Source organism: Cynoglossus semilaevis, chromosome 2 (genome assembly GCF_000523025.1).
Source record: "Cynoglossus semilaevis isolate Cse_v1.0 chromosome 2, Cse_v1.0, whole genome shotgun sequence".
Classification (NCBI taxonomy): Eukaryota; Metazoa; Chordata; class Actinopteri; order Pleuronectiformes; family Cynoglossidae; genus Cynoglossus; species Cynoglossus semilaevis.
Genome location: NC_024308.1, coordinates 18,672,918 through 18,695,451, shown reverse-complemented (window position 1 = coordinate 18,695,451; position 22,534 = coordinate 18,672,918). Strand labels below are relative to the sequence as shown.

The 22,534-nt window shown below is 39.7% G+C and overlaps 3 protein-coding genes across 4 annotated transcripts in view; 1 reads left to right on the top strand and 2 right to left on the bottom strand.

Moving 5' to 3' along the window:
• The window catches only part of ipo13b (importin 13b), a 25,475-nt gene extending 16,209 nt beyond the window's left edge, over positions 1 to 9,266 (bottom strand). Inside the window, exons 1-5 of one of the 2 annotated variants that reach the window (XM_025066254.1) lie at positions 9,014 to 9,266; positions 8,506 to 8,592; positions 4,051 to 4,176; positions 3,332 to 3,688; positions 2,277 to 2,530 (exon numbers count right to left, since the gene is read on the bottom strand). In XM_025066254.1, the coding sequence (XP_024922022.1) occupies positions 2,277 to 2,530; positions 3,332 to 3,688; positions 4,051 to 4,176; positions 8,506 to 8,574 (806 nt within the window). In that variant the 5' untranslated portion in view covers positions 8,575 to 8,592; positions 9,014 to 9,266. Of the gene's footprint in view, positions 1 to 2,276; positions 2,531 to 3,331; positions 3,689 to 4,050; positions 4,177 to 8,505; positions 8,593 to 8,929 lie in introns of both variants that reach the window. The other variant, XM_025066252.1, reaches the window with a different exon arrangement.
• The window catches only part of LOC103399996 (methyl-CpG-binding domain protein 3-like), an 844,757-nt gene that overhangs the window by 61,491 nt on the left and 760,732 nt on the right, over positions 1 to 22,534 (bottom strand). The gene's annotated exons all lie outside the window — the stretch shown is intronic.
• On the top strand, positions 10,366 to 21,127 carry LOC103376736 (cell wall protein DAN4). Its single transcript, XM_008307226.3, has 5 exons — positions 10,366 to 10,724; positions 13,930 to 14,160; positions 16,598 to 17,113; positions 18,163 to 18,320; positions 19,092 to 21,127. The coding sequence occupies exons 1-5, from the start codon at positions 10,637 to 10,639 to the stop codon at positions 19,134 to 19,136; spliced, it is 1,038 nt and encodes a 345-aa protein (XP_008305448.1). The 5' UTR covers positions 10,366 to 10,636; the 3' UTR covers positions 19,137 to 21,127.

Below are 22,534 nucleotides of genomic sequence, written 5' to 3'. Positions count from 1 at the left end.
CTCCATGTAAACTTTGTTCTATTTTTGTCCAATGAAATATCAAAATTAAAAAAACAACAAACTGTGGCTACAAAAAAAAAAAAGGATCCTACGGTCTGCTCTCCTACCAGAGTCCTGGGAAGCATTTACTATAGTAATTTCCCTCAGGAGCTCTTTGGAGCTGGTAAGCCAAATGTACAATTCAGTTTTATTAGGGCTCCCTCCTCCCGTCTGGCCCCCACACCATGCAGCTCAAGTTAATTTAGCCTCCACTGTAGACAGAGGTGTGGGATGTGTATGACTCTGTACCTCTGTGTGTTTAATGGCCTTCCTCCCTTGCGAAAAGCTATGGAAGGGACTGTGGCACAACAACACAGAAAGTGACCAACTCTGACAACACTAATGCTCCTAGAAGATCATTCATTTTTAACAAGCCGCTTTGCAGATGCAGGTCATGGACTCTCAGCTCCAGAACGACAGACTTTTGTTGCAAAGGATGTGATTTAAAGGCAAACTGGATGTAAACATGTTCCCCCTGACATTTTGTTGGTTCCTCTGAGACGGTCTGGCTGTTTTTACTCCACCTTTTACTGCTCAGTGCTACCTTCCTTCTGTCTCTTCCCCCTTTCTCCCCATCCATTCTCTCAATGTCCCTCTTACCCCTTCATCTCCCACCCCCCACCCATCTGATCCCCTCTGCAATTACTGCAACACTCCGAGACAGGGGAAATTGGTTGCCTGGCAACAGGATGCAGCTGGACCAATAGCATCCCCCCAAATGAGCTGACCGTAATGTGTTCGAACATAGGGAAAGGACAGGAGACAGGGAGGAGGGATTTGTACTGACCAAGAGAAAGAGAGAAAGGGGAAATGAGGAGCTCAGAGAGACAGAAAAAAAACAGATTAAAAAAAAATCAAAAATAGAAACAGAAAAATGGTGGGACATGACTGCTTCCAGAGTAAACAACAGATATCTCAAAGATTATATTAACCTTTAGCTTCAAGACGAAAACAGTCTCCAACCCGACAGATCTTCGCAAGCGTACGCTCCATGAATCGCACGGTGCTACACGTGTCTCTCGAGACGGCACTAATGAGGGAGTCGAGACTTTTGGGAGACTCTAACGAAGCCACGCCGAGAAATGCGCAGATGACAAGGATCTGTGATCAGCTCAGAGCACGAGTGACACTAAGAACAGACTGGGGGAAGGATATGAGGGAACGTACACACCATTTAGAAGGTGCCAATCCAGACAACACTTCCTGAGGGGAAGTAAGCTCTCCACACGTCACCACTCTGCCATCAACCGTCTCCCAACTGTCTATTTGATTAATGACATATGATCGGTGATTAAAATCACTTCTAAGAGGAGACGTCTACAGAGCAGTGAAAGGGTAAAGAGGAGGGTGTCCTTTATTCCTGCACACTTTCACACCTGCAGCAGCACTCCCTTTTTGTGTTGACACGTCACCCCACCCTCCTTCCCCCTCTCTTGAGGGTGGGGGGTGGAGGGGTAATGGGTGCCTGCCACATCTGAATCAGCCAGGGCATGATGACATTGCTCCCCAGCTCTGTAACCATAGAAACACCAGCCAACTGAGTAATGCCGATGTCTTCCCTGTGGCTATCAACTTGCCCTGTATCAATCCCTCCTTCCTTCCCTAATGGCCTTTCAGTGGCCTCTCTGTGTGTTCTGCAAGCAGCTAATGGATGTTTTTGTAAACTGCCTTCTCCACTCGCACTCTTCCACTGAATGCGATTTTTACATCGACATGACAGGCTGCTTAAGGTTTTTCTATACTCCTTTCCTTGCTTTATTTCTGCAAAGGCCAGTATACTTCAATCAGGACACAGTGGATACCCTTTGAACTAAACTGAACATACCATAAAGAAGTAGTACCACTACTAGGGACAGTAACCGAACCTAGTCATTAAAGTAGTTGCATTCACCTCTGAAAAACTCAACTCTATTGTATCAAAAATGCATATACTGTACATGCCGCATGCATTTGCTCACGAATAAAAGAAAATGAAATGTAAAAAAAAATGTTTTTTTCATGGTGCCATACACAAGTACCAAAATAATAATAGTATATTTTGCATGATTTCTATAATTTCTATGTGACAAGCTCAAGGAGCGAGTGAGTGCAACAAGTTCTTTGACCAATAAGGAAGCTGCAGGGAGCAAGACTGGACCACCACATTGGAAAAACAGACTATCAAAAACGTCCATGTACACTTCAGCACCAACATTCATACACGTGTACTGTAAAAGTGACCACATTTTAAATTTTACCTTTGGGAGTCAGGTTGTGAGATGGCGTTAACAATAGCTTCTACGGCCGTGTCGAAGAGCTCCGGGTCGGGCAGTGCACTGAAGCAGTCATGGACCAGGCCTTCACTGTCACTGAGGGACACGTCCAGCAGCACCCAGGATGAGAGGCAGCGGTGAACGCGAGCTTTTACCGCCCCAGGAGTGTCTGTCCGCTGTAACAGCTGCTGCAGTAAGGGATACACTACGACCCACTCCCGACCAAGGGCACCTCGAACCTTGGAGATAGACGGTGATGGCATGGGACGGAAAATGACAATCGAATTGTTAAATTAAGGAAAATGCCAGTTAAATGGCAAAATACACATGTCAGTTAACAGCTGACTAAATTAAACTTTTCATACAATGAAAACATGACGCTGTCTTACATTTATCTCACGTGGTTTTTTTACATACCACAAATGTATGTATGTAATAAATTAAATAACACAACACAAATTATTGTTTAGGTATATGATTGAATGCCTGAATTAATAACTATGTTTATACTATACGCACAGACAAAGGCTGAAGTAGACCTGATCATGTACTATATATATATAAATATATATATATATACGTATATATGTGTATATATATACACGTATATATACGTATATGTATATATATACGTATATATACGTGTATATATATAAATATATACGTATATACACGTGTATATATATATATTTATATATATATATATATACTGTAGGAATTAGGGGTGTGTATTGCTGAAAACACGTGGTATCACGCTACAGGAGCAACAATACAATATATTGTAATACTCTATTGGCACAGCAATATATTACATAAAATATCAATACTGTGCTATTGGTATTGTGAAACGAGTGTATTGATATTTTTTCTTACACCCCGGTAGGTATCTTACATAGATAATTATAGTGCATAGATTCTGTGATGAACATGAAGTGACCAGCATATGAACAAAAAACTATGAATAAAGCAGAGCAGTTTCTGCTATGTTCTGAAATCAGAGGATTCAGCCCGCTCAGAAATGCTGTTGTCCCAAGAGATACCTGTGTTCTTCTGTACTGCGGCAGGCGGCTGGTCTGGAACTCTTCGGGCAGGACAGTGAGCAGCTCCAGCAGAGCTAGGCAGCGTGCCCGAGCATCCACTCCTCCCCCCTCTTCCTGGAACACCCGCACCATCTCTGCCACAGCGTCTGGCCAAGCCTCAGGCATTGTGTTCAGGGCCAGAGAGGCCAGAGCCACACACAGGCGGGTGAGCACCATCTTGGAGCCGGAGGAGAAGCAGGCTATCTGAGAGAACAGTTGGGTCTTCAGAGACTCATACTGATCTGTGGGGATGTCAGACCAGTAGCGGGAGATCTTGGTGTGAAGGGCGCTAGCACCAAAATACTGGATCTCTGGCACCTGTAGGAGATGACAGAAAGGATGGGAAATGATTTGATTAAGATACATTTAAACATAGAACCATTTCTGGTTCTATGTTGATGCTACCGTATTTTCCAGACTATAAATCAGTCACTTTTTTCACCCTTCTGCTTTACATGCAGAAGGGCACTCTACCTGGCTGGTGCAACTTGTACTCCCTAGCTTCTTATATATCTTTTTTTCTTCTTCGTTATGCATTTTATTGGTTTGTGCGACTTATATTCCAGAGCGATTTATAGTCCGGAAAATACGGTAGGATTATATTTTTAGATTTTAAATTTAAGTATTTAGATCAAACAGGATTATATCCATCTAGGAATTGCACATTGTGTGCACTGTACCTTATCTGGACTCAGCAGGACCCAGCAAAACTGCCAAGCCTGAGGCGAAACCTGTGCCTGCATTAGCCATTTCTGGGCCAGATTCTTGTTTTCTATATTTGGATCGTAGTATAACTGGTGGAGGGCCTGTAAGAAAAGATTAAAAAACAATTAAAAAAATCAACAGAAACATAAAGATGTGAATCGTTTAACAACTTGGCAATGCATCGTCAAAACAGTCCTTTCACCTTATATTTGGGGGTGGGGGGTTATATTAGGAACTGGTTAGCAGCAGAACCAGCAGTTTACTGCACTTAACCTGGACAAAGGGAAAAGCAATGACCTGAAAATAGCACTCTCTGGAGTACAGTGGTAAGTAATTTGAGTACTTGAGTGCAAAAGAAGCTGCAAGGAGAAAAGTCAAGGTGGGGAAATTAAATGTCAATGCAAGACGAGAATATTAAAAAGTGTTGGCATTAATTAAACAGATGACACTAATCCGACTAGGGCAACAGGAGAGGTTTGCATAAAATACCGTCTCACACGCGCGTGTGTGTGTGTGTGTGTGGATGCTCAGTGAACTAAAACTGCCGGCAGACAGCACAACTGTCTGACAAGCTACACCGCAGAAACACTATCGCACTAAAAAGTCTGATTTCCTCTACTCCAACTCCTCTTTCATTTTTACCATCTTCACCTCATTCAACCTTCAGATTCACTCTGTTATTGTTGTATTTTGAAAACCATTCTTCCCTTCTCTTCATTCCATGAATTTCAAGTACTTAACTCCAGAGTGAATGCTACGATAGAGGGACGTGGAATGCACTGAAAACCATCGGAATGCGTATCAATTCAAAAAAAAAAAAAGAAAAAGTCCAACAACCTCGTCAGCTGAACTGGACGGTACAAATTGTCGTATAGATAGATGCAGTGTTCAGTGGCAGTTAGTGTCTATAATTTTTTACCAATCAATAACCTGGACCTTTTACAGACTTTAATTGGAAAGGGAATACTTTAAAAGGTAATGTAAAAGTATATCCGTTCAATAATAAAGTCCTAGCTGACTAATAAAGGCGCAGATTAACTATTTTTCAGGCACCGAAGACAACCCACTGTGTGCACCACAGTGGTCTAAGACAATGTTATATATATTTTGTTTAATTCAAAGAGTTTAAATATCTGACATTTGTTATAATCCTAATATTAATTTATATCATTTCTGATACCTTGTTTGGGAAAACAAATTGAACAAAAAGCCTAAAACATGACTTTTTTTTAAGCGCACTCAAAACCATTAGTTTGCCATCACGGATATTTTTCAGTTGATTAATTAATCAATTTGTCATAAATAAGTCACACTATCAGCTATCGCCAACGTGCCAGCAATGCCCTTAACTGAATTACCTAGGTTTATTCTCAAATAAGAAACCGTAAACACAGGTTGGCAGTGAGTCAGTGAACTGACTTTGCAAAGTTGGCTGACATTCTCCTACCTGTGTGAGGAGGACGTGCAGCAGCACACAGTTCTCTAATTTTAGATCTCTGTGCTTTAACCAATTTGATGCGTCAAAGCAATTGAAAAAAATCCCCACAAAACAAAAACATATAAAGGTAAATTAATTTTTTAGATTTTCTGTGAACGTTTGCCAGAGCTTAAAATATTTAACCCGGTGATAAATGGGTCTCAGAACGCATTTCTATTTATTGTTGATTATCAAAGCACATAACAAACCTTTTATAGACCTCTGTCCATTAGAAACAATTACACCAAACTGGAGTCACCTGTTGTGATGGCTAATACATTAAACAAGCACTCGGAGGAGCTCTGACTCATTCGACTGTGTGTGAAAATAGACTACTCTTGAGGAAGGTAACACTTGACGCTGCCAAGGATCATTTGCCTTCTCTAACGTTTTTCCAAGTTGTAACAAATGCTGCTTCATGAGAAACCATCTAAGCCTTATGGTGAGTCCTGAGTGACGGAAACACAATTCACCATACTATACCACATGACCATACTACAAAATTGAAGCATATCAAAGGGGCTAATACTCCGACACCTGCCGTCTGAAACTATTAGTCATAAACACACGTCAAGCCACAAACCCCATTTAAAATGTTATCATCAACAGGAGGTACTCTAACAACACATAACCGCCATAAGTTGTTTGTTCCCACACCATCTGTTCTTTCCAGCATCACACTCAAGGTTAGTGTAGCAATACACGTGGTCCAAAAACCAGCATCGTAATCCAAATTCAAAGGGATGTGACGTTGAATATGAGTAGTTAGGGGATTAAAAAATAACAACAGCGTAAATGAGCATCTAAGCGTTTCAATAGACAGCCAAGATATCTCAGGGATGCCAATGTTGTCCACAAGGATACAATTTCTTCGCATTAGAAAAAAAAAATTTTTGTATCAAAACGTAAGCTTTTTTTTTCCTCCGCAAAAAGAAAAGCACTTTAGACCACATTCTGCATTTATGAACAGGCGACATTTAAATGCTAACATAAATAAAGTTCTCATCATAATTATTTATTAAAACAAAGGATGTAACGGAAACACATTTGACGTCTGTGCATCAATTTCATTTTTACACAAATATACAGAGAAAAACATTTAATGCTCCTTTAATCTGCAAATCAAATTTCAATAAGAAGCAAACCTTAGTTCTTACAATGTGATATTTGATTGATGATATATATATATATGCATATATATACATACAGTGTATGTATATATGTATGTATATATATATATATATATAAAGCTTCAAATAATGTGCCTTTTCAAAGTGTAGATACCAATTAGAGGCCAAAACCTTCAATCAACCATGTGCAGTATGTGAACAGAGCTGACTAAGAACGAAAATAATTGACATTAATAAGCCGTGCAATACCAAGAATTGCAGAGAAGATTTCTTGTTTAAAGAAAAAAGACAAACTGACAAAATCCAGCACTTATTTTAGCAGCACAGGGAACATTTACTTGCATGGTGATTATTTGTGCCTGTGCATTACTGAAGCTAATTACAAAAATTGTAAGTCAGTATAAAAAGCTCTTTGTTAAACACACACAAAAATACCTACAATGGCGTGCTTTGTTTTATAGACAGAAGAAAATAACAAGGGCCTTCTCAGTTAGCACACACAAACACTGGGACAGGAACCATAATCTCCACCCCAGCCAAGATTGAAAGGGAATTATTCGTCATTTTGTGACACTTCTGTCCTGCTCTCGTAACATAACTTTCTCTTTATTAGGACTTTTTCTCCTTCTTCACGAACACTGTGACCACTTTCCTGTAGATACGGCTGTTTGGCATAACAATTTCAGAATCTAAGCAGGTAGTGCCACAGAAAATCAGAATAAACCAAGTCAATCCTCTGCAACAGACAAACGCTGTTTAAAACGCATTCCAAAAGAATGATATTCCATCTTGTTTTGAATATACTATAGTTACAAAACTGCACATACTCCTCAGGAAAATCTATCATTTAGATATTAGTCAGTGATGCACAGTACATTTTAGAACAACAACACAACACACATTTAGGTAAGCTTCACTTTCTGGTATCCAAGATAATTTGCTTCCATCTTAAACCTTCCCAATAGGTTAGTGTACACATGTCACACATTTATTACATATAAATAAGAAAACACAATATTAAATATATATATATTTAAATTATTTTTCCTTAATTTTTCCTTAATTTATTAAACTACAATTACTGTTATCCATCCATGACTTCTTTTCTACAGGAATGCTCAAACCTGTCTCACAATATCTGACATAACAGACATCAACCTTGTTGCACCCAACCCCTCCTTCCTCCAATCTATCCCGTCAGATCAGCCCAGCTCCTTCCAAGGAGCACCTTCCTCTGCCTCAACAGCCTCTCCATTGTTCCCCCACCCATATGCTCTTATCCGAGTCAATGGCCACCCAGCAGGGAGATTCATCACTGCAACCTGGCAGCAGCAGTCAACACTGACAAACAGGCAGCAAACAACACACGCACAGGCCAATTCAATCGGAACAAATAAGCCCCACCGACACGACATTCCTAAATACAGACATGGAAAATCGAACCAATCATGACATGTGGATTTTATATAGTTGTTTTTTCCCCCATTAATATACAAATGAAAATGTAAAAATAAATGTAAGAAGGGACCGCTTTCTCAATTTGTTTTGGTATCGGCGCTCTAGACAGCGCAATATTTTGAAAGAATATGCAAATGACATTAATAACATATTTACATTTTACATGAAATTCAAATATATTAAACACACAACTCTCCCTGTGGAAAGTAAATAATCAGCGGCGTCTGCACAGACTTACACACATGCAGTCGAGGTATACAACATATGAATGAATGAGGTATTAAAATATATTTCTTATGTTTTAAACAATCTATGTTTTTATGCATGTTTTATGCAGACAGGCTAAAGAGACTATAAAAACTCACCTTCTCTACGTTTTCCACGGTGAAGTCCAGGGCGTCCTGGGTGGTTACTGTCCTGCCCGGCGTCTCCATATCTCCGCTGACACGGAGCTGTCAAGTAAAAAAACAAAACAACACAATCAGGAGCTACCCAGCCAATATTCAACGTTTCCTTCAAACACTTTTTTCTTACTTCTACAAAAGCAACAAAGACATCGTCTATCGTTAGGAAATATTATAAGTTGACGTTTAAATTATGACAGCAGCCAACTGGCCGGCTAATGTTGGCTTACTTAGCATTAGCTTTAGCTAACCTATGCTAAGCTAAACACCACTAAGAAAACATACGGCGTGATGCTAACGCAAAACCAGCTCGACTCGCGTAGCTAGGCATGTTTTTAATACCGTTATACACATATATAACGCCCATTGCCTAAGAAATACAAACATTTTCGGGGTGTGACAGCATTATCACAACGCCGCCGTCTCTGTGAGTTTACTCTATCACGTCGGAACGACCGATATTGTACACCTTGTCTCCACCAACGATGTGGAATGATGCGGAGCAGCTCCCTTCAGATTCTCTCCTCGGTCACCAGGTTTTTTGCTGCGTTCGGGTACTGTGGGAAAATGCGCAATCACAGCATAATACTCAATGACTATCCAGACTTACTGTGAATTAAACAGCTATTTTTAAAATAATAAATTTATGGAACAGACATGACAAATCATTTATCGAAAAGTAAATATTACCATGACATTTTAAAGTGTGCTTTAGTTTATCTGATATTCAATATTTTTGCCTATTTTAAGGATTTATTACTTTTACTGTAGTCTATCTGTCTATCTGCTACTTTTACTGTATTCTATCTGTCTATCTGTCTATCTATCTATCTATCTGTCTATCTGTCTATCTGTCTGTCTGTCCGTCCGTCCGTCTGTCTGTCTGTCTGTCTTACTGTCTGTCTCTCTGCCTGTCTTTCTCTGTCCGCCAAATCGGTCGAAAACAGATCCCAGATATAGACAGCCCTACTGTTCGGAACACAAATGACATTACAGAAGCTCTTTTACTAAGAAAAAAAAGTTATGGTCATTTTGGCTGAACGAGTTGCCTTGCTTTTGCTTACTTTGTATACAATAATAATAAAAATATATTTGACAAAATCGAAAACTGATAGGGGTAAGTTTATAGACCTTCCGGAAACGAGTACTCTACTACTGTAGAAACAAATACGGTGGGTCTCAAATGATAAAACACTGACCACTGGCGGTACGTACGCTCCCTCTAGTGGTGCGCGTGAAACAATGTTATTTTTTTAACTTTGTTAGCAAAATCATGACAGTACATAAAATGACCGGCTCAAAACCGAAACTTTTTTAAAAAAATGGAAAAAAGAGCTAATATTAATGCTACACGCGGTCCTGCAAATATATATATAGAAAATGAACCATTCAAACCTGGCATATATCTGTGTGGGGTTTTAGAATTCAAGAACCAGATTCATTTTTTATTTGTTGTGTTTTGTTTTTTAAGTATATTGTCTAATTAGCATTAGCATTGATATATAAATCCAGTAGCGCCTCTATCCTTTGTTTCTTCCTCTTTTTGTATCATTCTACACAAACTACCTTTTAGACACATTCTTACCTTAATACTGCTGCTACTACTACTACTACTACTATAATAATAATAATAATAGTTTATTAATTATTCATACTTATTATTATTATTTTATTATTATTACATTATAGTAGTTCATTGAATGATTTGCTGAATCTGCGTCAGTGCTGTGGCCTGATGTTTCCTGACTCATGCTCTACTGTAGGTGTCAGTCTTCGGGTTGAATATGCTTCATGGCACAGAATCAGAGCCAACGGAGAACACGTGGCACTGATTCTGGGGAGAGAGAGAGAGAAAAGATTGAGAAAAGAGAAAGAGAGAGAGAGAGAGAGAGAGAGCGTACACACCCTCCTCCCCCTCCTTCTTCAGTCCCTCCAGCCACGCATACAGTGTCAGAGTCAGTCACAGAGCAGCTGTCAGTACCGGGCAGAACTCTTGGCCACATCTGCTTTGGATTTCGTACTTTCTCCTTTGGAGGGGGGGTCGTGTCATAGTGACGTTTTCGTACCTAGCGCACGGAACAGAGACACAGTGATGATGAAGACGATGAGGATGGAGACCAAAGTCTGGACTGTCCTTTTTGCGCTGCTGCTGCTCTTGACCTGTGGATCCGCAGACCACGGTAGGAGCTGGTTTGTTTTTCTGTTTGTTTTTCTGATTATTTCAGGAAGTTTTGCTCGGTTTGATCCCACGTGACCAGGTGTAGAAAAAGCCTTGACTTTGACGAGCTAATGTTCTCCTCGACATGAGTGAACAAATACACTGGCGTTGATTTACTTCCTTACGAAGACGTGCTCTTTAGAACTTCGTTGTGCACTTACTTCAACAATATACGAAAACAAATTTGGACGTATACGTCCGAAATAATACGACAGTATAAACAGTTTCATGTTACTTTAATAAACTCGTAGTTATTCTGTTTTCCATACCTTTCATACCTTATACCTGTTGCTGTTTTAGTTATTATTGTAAGTTGTTAGGATATAAAATTGTAATGCCTGTTTTTTATCTTAACATTTTCAAAACGTGCTCCATAGCAACAGACACCCCTGTAATGTAATGATTGCATACATTGTCACTTCTGTTTCTTTTAGTTGCATCTGGTACTATATTCTGTACCATAGTTGTTTGTGTATTATTTACCAGACGTGTTTGTTGACCTTTTTTCCCACCTCCAACCGTCATATTCTCTGTTTGGTCACATTCTCCGTTGATTGCATTCTCTGTTGTTACAGCTCATTTTTCACAACAATAGCTTCCCCTCCACTTCTTGACAACATTTGCTAAATTACTGGTCGCACACTCCTCTTCCTGTCGCTGCACTTTTTTTTCCCTCTTTTGCCACATCTGTTTACAAATATATGTGATATCAAATTTGACTGTTTGGTTATAAAGAGGCAAGCAGTTTTATGTTAAGGCAAATTATATGGAAACATTAAAATGACATTATATCCCACAAGCATCTTTGGCATCAATATGTAGATACTTTTTGTGGTTATTGTCTCCTGATTTTAGGAAAATTTGAAATGTAAAAATATTTACGTTATCAATTAGGATTTGGTTTTTTGAGTTTGTGTAAAAATTTAAACTCAGAATTCAATTCCAAATATAGATAGATGGATGGATGGATGGATGGATGGATGGATGGACGGGACAAGCACTTATTTTAATAGCACAGAGGACGTTGTTGAGTTCCCTTTGGGAAATTTAGGATATATATTTATAATGTATGTTTATTTTTGTTACAGGAATATGTTTCATTTTCTATGGCGCTTCTTCTTTTTTGTAGTGTATCATTTCAGTCCTCATCTTGTCATTGGCACATGTCGGTTCGTTTATCTATCTAAGTCTGGGTTTGGTACAGTCAGCCGTCCATTTTCCCTTCTCTCACTCTATGTAAAATGTTCCATAATGTATGCATGTATGTATATGATCAGGGTGTGTGATGCAATACAATTTAACACCGATCACCATATAGTCAAGTCAAGCGAATCAACTGAAATGCACAGATCTGATTCTGACATTTAGTATGAATATATACTAGGATACATGCACAATACTTTCATGTCTTTTAATATTTAAAAAGACACATCAAAAGGAAAAAGAAAAAGTCAAATAGATGATTTACCCTGTGGTTCAATGTGAGGAGACAGTACTATAAAATAAATGAAAGACCAGCAACAGGACACGCAGCCTCAGAGGTTATACCCTCGATGCCAGTGAACATCTGATGACAAGGCCAAGTGCAGCGTGCCCTAACAGAGCTGCTTTTACAATCTTTTGCTCTCTCGGCTCCACTCTGAAGAGAAAAGTTGTTTCGAAAAACGACCGTAAAAATAGACGGAAACACTGGTCACTGAGACCAGCTTTTTCAAACAGCAGACATCTGCTCCCAGAAAAAACCAGTTGGCCATCCCTCTCACTCCCAGGGTCAAGCGGCGAGCAGGAGTTATTTTCCCAGGTACAAACAGCAGCGGTGAGGGAGAGAGAGTTGTGATATGTAGAGAGAGGACAGAGAAAACAGTGGCTCTGTTCATACATCTGCACGCACAAAACAGACGAAGGAGTTGGGTTGAGTTTGACCTGAGCTGCACAGAGTTGAAGGAAAAAACAAGGCTAGTATTATATAAACAACCACCTCTGTCTATTTATCTGAGGCTATTTTTGTGTCGTTCAAACTCCTGTCCCCCGGCCTCCTTATCTCTCCGTCTCTCTGAGTGTGCTGGTACTAATGAGCTGTGTGAGTAATCAGGAAATGAAAGGTATCACCACCATGCGCAACTGACCAGTAATGACATTACATTACATTAGTTGTCTGGTTATCATCAAAAGGAAACAGGCAGATGCAGAGTCTGGTACATTGGGTGCAAACGACGTCAAGACGCACAGAGAGAGAGAGAGAGAGAGAGGGGAATGGTAGGTGGTTATTAAAGTGGTATTACTTTAAAGACCAAAAATGACCCACCTCTCATGTGGGTTACAGCTAATGCCGTGCAAAAGTGAAGTTAGGCTTGGTTCCTGTCCCTTTCATGTGGCCGTGTCTAAAATTATATCTCAGATTAATGTGGTCGTGTTACGATTTTTCACAATTTTCAGAAGCGGTTTAGATCAGTGGTTCCCAGCATAGGAAATAGGATTCCCACCAAGGATGGTGCATGGACTGAATCCAATATGGAATCCATTCCTTTTTGTGCCTAGTCAGGCTTGATCAGGCAACAGGAGTGAGATCATTGTTTATGACACTGTAGGACAGTTTACCTTTTCCTTTGTGTTTGTTACTAGAGTGAAATTACAGTACAATTCTAAATAGAGCGTTCAAAGATTTCTGCTAGGACTGGGACCCTGTGTCAGGACCTTTGACCTTATGTTTAATGTCACTGAACTCACTGTGTCACATTTTTTCTAGGATCCAGCTGAATTATTTTGGATTTCATACTTATTTGTAGAAATGTTAGAAATATATAAAAAGGACATTTTTCTGTGGCAGTAAATTGTTGTTCATTTCTATACATCACTGAATAATCAGAGCCGACATAAAATACATGGCATGACGACTGCTTGTACTTGATTTTTCCATAGCCATAGCATATTAGTGACACAGCCACAGCTATTTTGGGTCGGATGGAAAAAATAAGAAATGTTACAAAATACAAGGGAAAAAGGCAAAAATAAACTGTAGCCCTTGTGTTAGCACACACTGTTTTCCTGTTGGCTCATAAAACTGACAAACGCCATATTAGGGTTCATTCATTATTAATCACTCTTGAGCTGAAGAATCATCAGGCGCTGGTCATTAACGAGGTTTGGCACTGATCTCTCCTTATTAGATAATAACCATGCTGCTGCCTCAAAGAGCGCTCCTGGTCCTGAGATGTCCACTGAGGCCCCAGCTGCAGTTTCTGTGTCTACTCCAAGTCTGGAACCAACGCGTCTTCCTGCTCCAGCACTAAATGCCTCTGGTGTGAACACAAGTTCCAGTGGCAACATGAAGCTAACCAGCAACACAACTGCAGATGTGGAAACCACCTCTCTGTCACTGGAAACAAAGGAGCACAATGGTAACTGTTCATTTCTTATTTGTCGAGAAAAACAGTGAAAACTGATTTATTTCTGCATGTGCGAGGTTTGTCTTTGCTGAGGTTTAGCCACAGTCTATACCTAAATAATTATTTGGTCTGTCTATGCTCACACGTGTGCCATTATGAAAAGTCAAAATCTGCCACAAACCCAGTAGGAGTGGCCAGATCAGACACAATGGGTCCTGAAATTGATGCATAAATGCTAAAATGCTTCTAAAAATTTTCTACACCATCTGTTGGAAAAATGCGAAAATTGCAGGGAAAACTAAGAAATATAATGATAATATAAATCAACTGTGTAATATGGACAAGTTTGGCGGGTCGGATTAAAAACCTGAACGACCCTCATCCGGCCCCGGGCCTTAGGTTGCCCATACCTGGGCCAGACTATCCAGCTCCATCTAAATAATAGACCAGCACAGAAAAGAAGAAAAAAGCCAAGAAATTCAATAAGGAAACTATAATATAATTCAGTGGATGGATTCGAATTTGTGAAACTATCAGCAGTAGAAGTCTGAGGTACGATGTTCAGGAGAGAAGTAATTAAATGCTGTGTGACTTTTCACAAGACAGTGAGAAAGGTAGAAGTGAAATCTGACATGTTTTGGTGCCTCGCTCTCCCTGTCATCCAGACGCCAGCGCTGCTTCACACTGAAACTGAAGGAGTCCACTTTATGACTGCTTTGTCTGCGATTTTGTTCTTGTCAGACTCTCATGGTTTTGCTTTTGTTAACTCCCAGTTTTTAATTTAATTTAATGCCTCTAATTGACCATTGGTCAATTAAATGTAAGTAACATTTCCAAACCATAGAGTGAGCTCAGCTGGATTCTTTTACATATTTTACATTCACCTATTCGGAACGGTCTTTACCTTTAAATGGAAGTGAGTCATTTAAAAGTAAAGCTGAAAAAAAAAAGTGCAGAGTCAAAAATGAACTGTTCAAGTTCGTTACTTCTGGATCAGGGCTCACCAACCTTTCTGAAAGTGAGAGCTCCTTCAAGGGCACTCAGTAATACGAAGAGCTACTTGTTTGATACAGACTTCCCGAACAATAATTAGTTCTGGGACATACAATAGCGGACACCCTTCTTACCATAGTCATTACACCCATTTGAATATCACTGCCAGTGTAACTGATTCAAAAAGCACAGTAACAGTACAGTTTTTGACCCTCTTGTTGACTAGTTTGATTTTTAGAATGCACCTGAGGTAGTCCAAGGGGCTACCAGGTGACCCTGGGCACCATGTTGGTGACCCCTGTTCTAGATTTTTCTAATGTAGATATGTATACTAACTTAAATTGTACAACCTTGCTGGCTTTCTCCCATATATACTGTATATATATATATATATACATATATATATATATGTATAAGCTTCACCAGAATAAACGTTATGTGAATCTCGTTCCCTTCTCCTGAGAGAACCTCTGTATGTGGGTGTTGCACCAGCCCGCTGGGAACATTTCATCTGTGGTGTGTTGTGACTGACTGTGTTGGCTATAAAAGGCTTGGGCGAAGTTTGCCAAAGAATGCGCTACTGCACGTTGGCACAACCGGCACGAGGCTATTGCTGTTGTGCATTGACTAAGACGCAACCTGGTCTTAACAAAGCATGTCAGAGTACAAGCTAATTTCATAGACTAAGAGAAAAATAGAATAATCAGTACCTGATTAATGACCTTTGAACCCCAGGTGTTAATGCATTTAAAACACCCATACTACTGTCACTTTTATCAGATATGCATCATTCAAAAAGGATCAAATGAAACACCATTTATGCAGTTCTACTTCCTGAAAGACCAGATCGGTCTCCTCTTGAAAATAAATGGTGCATCCTCCAGAGGACTGCAACAATTTGCATGTTTAATTAGTATGTGTGTACTCGCTGTGTACTAGAGAGTACTGATATGGATACCCCTTTAGGTTAGGTCTCAATAAATGTGTAATGAACTGGATGGCATTGCTATAAAGATGGCTCCTTTGGGTAATAAGGTGACATGCAGTGTTTAGGTGCAATCTCAACCTAAACCGCGGTGAGGAAACGGCGCACGGAAATTCTTGTAGCGCGTTTTATTTTTTTTTCTCATTAACAGAAGCCTGTTTCAAAAAAGAAACCCGTCGTTCTGTACTAAACAAGATGAATAGAATAGAAAACTTTCTGTTTGGTAAACAGAAATCAGCTGGACAGAAAGTGAGCGGAGCTTTAACCCTAACATCAAATTAAAGTGGTTACCAAGTATCAGTTGTTTGCCTGCCATGTTTTGGGCTTGATACCAATACTAGTATTGGTATCGATGTATCCCTAATTTTATGGATTAAAAATCAGTCAAATCATTAAAAAAAACAGAGATTTTTTTGTTGAAAAAGCCGCCGCCCTAATAATCTAACACTGTACTCTACTTTCCTCTTGTAGATACCAACACCCCAACGGTGCCTGTCCTTTCAGTGACAGATTCAACCATACCTGTGGAAGGGACATCACATCCTGGAAATGTTCCAAACGCGAGCCACACCACCACCACCACCACGACTATTACCCACTCTCTCACCACCCTGAACACCATCACCACTACTACCACAACTACAACACCTTCTCACACAGCATCCCATACCCATGTAGAAACAACAACCGTCAGCACAGGGAGCAGTCTTCCACCCCTGGCACCTGACTCCATTACAACCCCACACCAGCCCTCCCATACTGGGACCACCTCAATCATCTCCGCACCGAGGTCTTTAATCACCACCGCGGCTGCAACCAGCACACGGTCTACTTCCTCCGCCAGCACTACCATCTCAGAGAAGCCCACATCGAAGCAAGTTCCTTTGGAAGAGCAAGAGAGGACCAGCAGCGGCCCATGGAGCAGCCCAGTGCCCCAGGCCAAAGCCCACGTGGACACGCCATCGCAGCTCAACGTGGGTGGCGACAGTAAGTGTACAGTAAACTTCTAATGGAGTCTTCACTGCCCTTTTTTTTATTGACTGAGTCAGAATTGAATTGGCTCGACGACAGAGACGATAGTGTGCTTTGTTTTTAGCACAGGCCTCTCCTGTCGTCTATGCACAAACAGAACTCGTCCTCATCTAGCACAAGCACTGTCACCACCAAGCACTCCACAGTTATAGCTCTGTTTGGAAATAGGACAGCGACTGTCATGGAACAGAGAATTTTCTTTTTTTCCCCCACTCTCTCTGCCTTGTTGTCCTTTTGCTAACTGATTTATAGTCCTACTCTTTGTGTTTGTTTTGTAATTTTCAATGTCAGTATATGGACTTTTCGGTTGGTTTCCAGAATTGGTCTGATCTCAGGAAACAGAAAAGGAGAAAATTAGATTTCTTTTGATGAAAAATCTGAATTTCTCTCGCTCTGGTTTGATATGGCCAGACGAGGCATAACTTATTTCCTTGTATAGCACGGACAGTTGATTATCTGCACTTTAACTAGAGGAGAACAAACTCAAACTAAATTTTGTCTTACCAAAAAAAAAAGATTAAGTATTAAAGGTGAGATTTAGTGTTTTGTATTAGGTGCTGGGTGTAGCTATCATCTTAAATGAAGCTGATAACACACTCCTATTCCACTAACAGGAACAAGCTAGCAGGTAAACTCAAAGTCAAATAAGAAAAGAATTACTCATTAAACTGTAAAAACCCACCATTTGAGAAACATTCCAAAATGTTGCTAGTAAGGTTAACAGTTAATGCAGTTAGTAAAAATTAAATAAAAAAAACAAAACAAAAAAAAATTAAAAATGTATTTGCTGATAAAATCATAAAAATGGTGTGTTTAAGGGTGCAGAGCCCTGCCTTAAATGATGGCCTGTTAAAGCAGCAGTCCTTGTAGCTCGGTGTTTACGTGCATGGTTAATGTCGTCCTCCAGTGTTTGACACTTCTGTCCTGAGCTACAGTCTTGTCTTGAGCTGCTGCTGTGGTGTTTTATTTATCGACCTGTGATGGATCTTGTGTTTTCCCTCCAGTGTCTTCAACCCACGAGTCCCCAACATTAGACCCCCTACTGGCCGGTCTGGTCATAGCCTTCATCGTCACCGCTGTCATCATCACTCTGCTTCTTTTCCTCAAACTGCGTCGCAGAGACAACCGTCCAGAGTTTCGCAGACTGCAGGACTTACCCATGGTGAGTGCAGCTGTGACGTTGTTGTTGTGTAACATTGCGTAAGAACATAACTAGGAAATATTGTAACAACCTCACCAGTAATCGCCTGTCATAAAAATCCCTAAAACAAACTAAAATGTTTAAAGGTCTACGTTTCTTAAGTTTTATATTTAAGATCCAGTTTTGACTGCAGTTGTCAAAGCAAAAACGCACCATCCTGTTTTCATTTTCTTCGATTAGGGGTTAGCTCTGCCTGTTTCTGGAGAAACTGAAACAGGAAGTCACTAGTTCACTGGAACTACTTTCCTTAGCACCTAGAAATATCTGCTTTAAGCACAGATACCTTTATTTTTTAGTTGTTCAGATTTAAATGTTTGACATTGACTGTTTCATACATGTATTATGGTTTTAAGGTACAGTTGCTGGTAATTATTCCAAGCTAAGTACCTACTGTACTTCATATCTATCTGCTCAGTTATACCCCCAAGAAGACGTTTCTTGAATGACTTGAGAACATTCTATTTACTCACTTTAGCTTTATCCACTTTATTTTTATTATTATTTGTTATCGATCATTTTACTTATTTGCTGTAATTAAGTGGCTCAAGCTATTTAACTAACAGTTATACCGGTTTGTCTAAAAATTGGTCAAGGATAACCAGTACCTCTATATTTATCACAAACGTATGTCCAACGTTAATATATGAAGTTACAGGATATACTGTAATTCAAAGGTTGACCTAAAATCGCAAATGTAAAAAAACATTAAAATAATTCCGGTGTTCTTTGCAGGACGACATGATGGAGGACACACCTTTGTCCATGTACAGCTACTGACCACTGAAGACTCCCACACGGTCTCTCCTCGAGTGCAGATATTTGCTGGATCATTTGTTTGCCTTAATCTGACAAAAACAGACAGAATTCTGGGTAATTGGGAGCAAATATTTTGCCCTGCTTGCATTTATCCAGCTCATTAGGGGCAACACTGACGCAGTATTGGACAGAGAATATCAGGTTCCCCTTAGAATTGCTTGTAATTTTAAATTTGATAAGGCATCTGCTCGACCTGTTCAATTTGACGAGGCAGCTGTTCAATACTGGATTGTTCAGTGTTCCCCGGCTCAACCTTTGGGGTTGTGTAAAAGGTTTTGGTTTCCAAAGAGAAACGGAGTGAAGTATAAGACATCTTTAGCCGTGTTCTGAACACAGGCTCGGTCAGACTTTTACCAGGAGACTTTGGCGTACGCTTGTCTCATCAGTTATAGCCGCAGTAGGTGTAGTTGTGCAGTAGTTTACGTTCGATTCGCAAGCTGTTGAAATGTCAGATTTTGTCGTTCGACCTCTCTGTCTTGAGATCCTCTCGTCATGCAGTTGCATTGTGTGTCCGTGGCCTTCCACTGCTTTGGCTGTGTGTAGTACTATTTCGCTCAATTGGAGATTTTTCAACAAACAGTTCACATGCTAGTCTATTACTCATAGAAACACATCAGAAACTCTTGCTAAAATGCTACAGCTAGCAAAAAAAAAAGTCAAGCAGCCCACCATCAAGTGTTAAGGTCAGGATTACAGTTCAGAATCTTTGCAGTAACCTGAACAGGAAATGCCTAGAGACTGGTAACATTTTTTTTCTTTGCTTGTTTTACAAAAAAAAAAACATAACAGTACTGTACAGTTTGTGTTTTAAACTTTATGGGTAACTGGTGTTACGTTTGGATCCAGAGATAAGAGAAGAGAAATGTGCCAGATTATTAAAAAAAATGACCCTAAAAGAAGGTTGCACTAAAAGTAGACATTCCTGAAGACTCCTGAATTGAAATAGAAACATGTGTATATGTATTTATATAAACATATATACAGTATATGCCTTTTTCAATCCAGGGTTTGAAATTTTAAATTTTGACAATTATCCAGACCTCCATCTCTGACTTTCACAGAGATGCATTTGTACATATGAGAAAGTGGCTTTTTGTGCAAATTTCTTTCGCATTTGCTTCGTAGTCTTCACGTGTGCACAACTGTTTAAGGTAATAAACTGTTTAAGTGTTGTTGAATAAGGCAAAAGCAGACTCTGCCTTTACACCTATAGTTATGACTTGTCATGTTACGACGTAACAGTTATGACGCCTTTTCTTTTCTGGAGTTAGCCGTTAGCCAGAAAAGTGTGCCTTCGAAAGCATAAAATTGATTTTCTTTTTTTTTCTTTTACCTTCAGTTGTACCTTCATGTTCTAGTGTTTTGTGTAGTGATTTTTCTTTCTTTTTTTTCCCAAACAAACCCACGTAGACACTGTTGGCTGTGTAGCTGCTCTAACTTGCCTCTGTTCAGAAATTAGCCTCGAGCGTGTCCAATGTGAGGCACTCTTTCAAACGATGACAGTTGCAGACTGAAATAGGCCGGTGGCCTTTGCACACAATGTTAGCATTGTCCCGTGCCCCGCGAATACTACTGATGACTGTATCTCATTAGGACAACACAAATGTTACACACACATGTGTTCAAAATACTACGTAGACTGAAGTGACAGCACATATTTACGACATTTTCACTTTGCTCAGGTCCAGGAAAAGAGGACTCAAAAACACATAAAATATCAACACCGCTATTCACTTCGGATGGAGTCTGTGAAATAATACATCACAAATGTGTACTTGTTAAGTTTTGTTTAGATTTTTTTTTTGTGCAGTTTTAAACTTTTGGTAAAGTGCCTTATTCGGTAGTCATCTCACTCTCGTTTTCAGCGTTAGTTTTTGGTTTAAAAGATGTCATCAAACCCACTTTGCTCCCAATAGGTGATCAGAAAGCCATGATCATGCATTATTTATTTTGTAAAAAAAAAAAAGAGTCTTGTCACTCCCTCACATCTGTCGCACCCGCATACAGTACATCCAGTATTACATAAAACACCATTGATTCCTGATTTTGATGATGCCTGTATTGTTCTGTAATTGTATATTTGTTTGAATGTCTTTGCTGCCAAGTATGGATAACAGGCTGTCGTGTGATTAAACGTATTTGGAAACAGTGGTCCGTGTTTCCTTATTCTTCCGTGATTGTTCAGTGATTAAAGTGATTAAAAGCATTCTCGTTTTATTCAGCTCCTCGGTCGACTGAGTAAACACTGAGTGTACAACCACAACAGGACCGGCCTCTTTTCTTTCGCTGCAACACATACTTCCTTTGTTCAGACAAAAACACTTGTGTGGCCATCTTTGAGTTGCTTCATCGCTATACTACAGCACTGAAATACAGCTATTTCTAGATCAGGCACTCAAGCATAATGTAGTCTGACGCGTTATGACGAATACCAACATATATGTAAGAATAGAAATGATTTTTGTTCTAGTACAAGGGTGTCAAACATATGGCCTGTGGGCCATCTTCTTGGTGAGGCTTTTTCAAATTATATTTACATTAAATATGAGTATTTTCTAATAAATTATTTGCAGGAAAAACAAAGGGGAAAAACATGGACTTTTTTTAGGTAATTATGTTATGATTGTACTGGTCCAGCCCACTTGACACCTAATCAGGCTGTATGTGGCCCCTGAACAAACCTCTGATCTAGTATTATGAACCTTATTAAGTGCACGTTCCCTTTGTTTTCCAAAATGCTTTTTGCTGCCCAGTGTGGACGTCTGAGGAAAAATGACTTGTTAGATAATCTGACAAATGTTACTGGACACTACATTGGGACCCTAAGACAAAGATCTAACCTAAACCATCAACTTCCCCCTGGCTCTTCACTGAGCTTTGCTGACCGATAAATTATTAAATAGCTTTGACACCAAGCCTGGCACTGTGTGACTCATCTTGGGCAGAGAGCATAAAGAGTTGAGACTTTGAAGTCTCAACTGTACTGGGCTCAAACACAGTGAGACGAGGGTGGAGGTGAGGGGATGTCCTCACCTTTTCAATGGCTTTTTGATTCCTCTAACTGTATTATGGAGAAACAAAACACGAGCGCTCTTCAGATTCCTTCCAGAATCTATCCAACTATTTACACTCATTCTCACCTATGGTCAATTTAACCAGAAGATAGCATTTCATGTAGTAAATACATTTAATACGTTCTACAAAGAGAATATATTTGAATATATTATTTGAATATATATGTACACATATGAAATACAATTTCTACTTTCAATTTGCCCACAATTTACTGACTCAGTATTAAACCTTGGCCTGTTTAATTGAACACAAATCCAACGTACTGAAAGGAATTGAAGAAAGAC

Bases quoted from the DNA above. Each gene is read 5' to 3' on its own strand.
- LOC103376736 (XM_008307226.3), top strand. From the start codon at position 10,637: ATGATGAAGACGATGAGGATGGAGACCAAAGTCTGGACTGTCCTTTTT. The intron at 10,725-13,929 runs GTAGGAGCTGGT...TCTCCTTATTAG, and splicing joins CTGTGGATCCGCAGACCACG to ATAATAACCATGCTGCTGCC. The intron at 17,114-18,162 runs GTAAGTGTACAG...TTTTCCCTCCAG, and splicing joins GCTCAACGTGGGTGGCGACA to TGTCTTCAACCCACGAGTCC.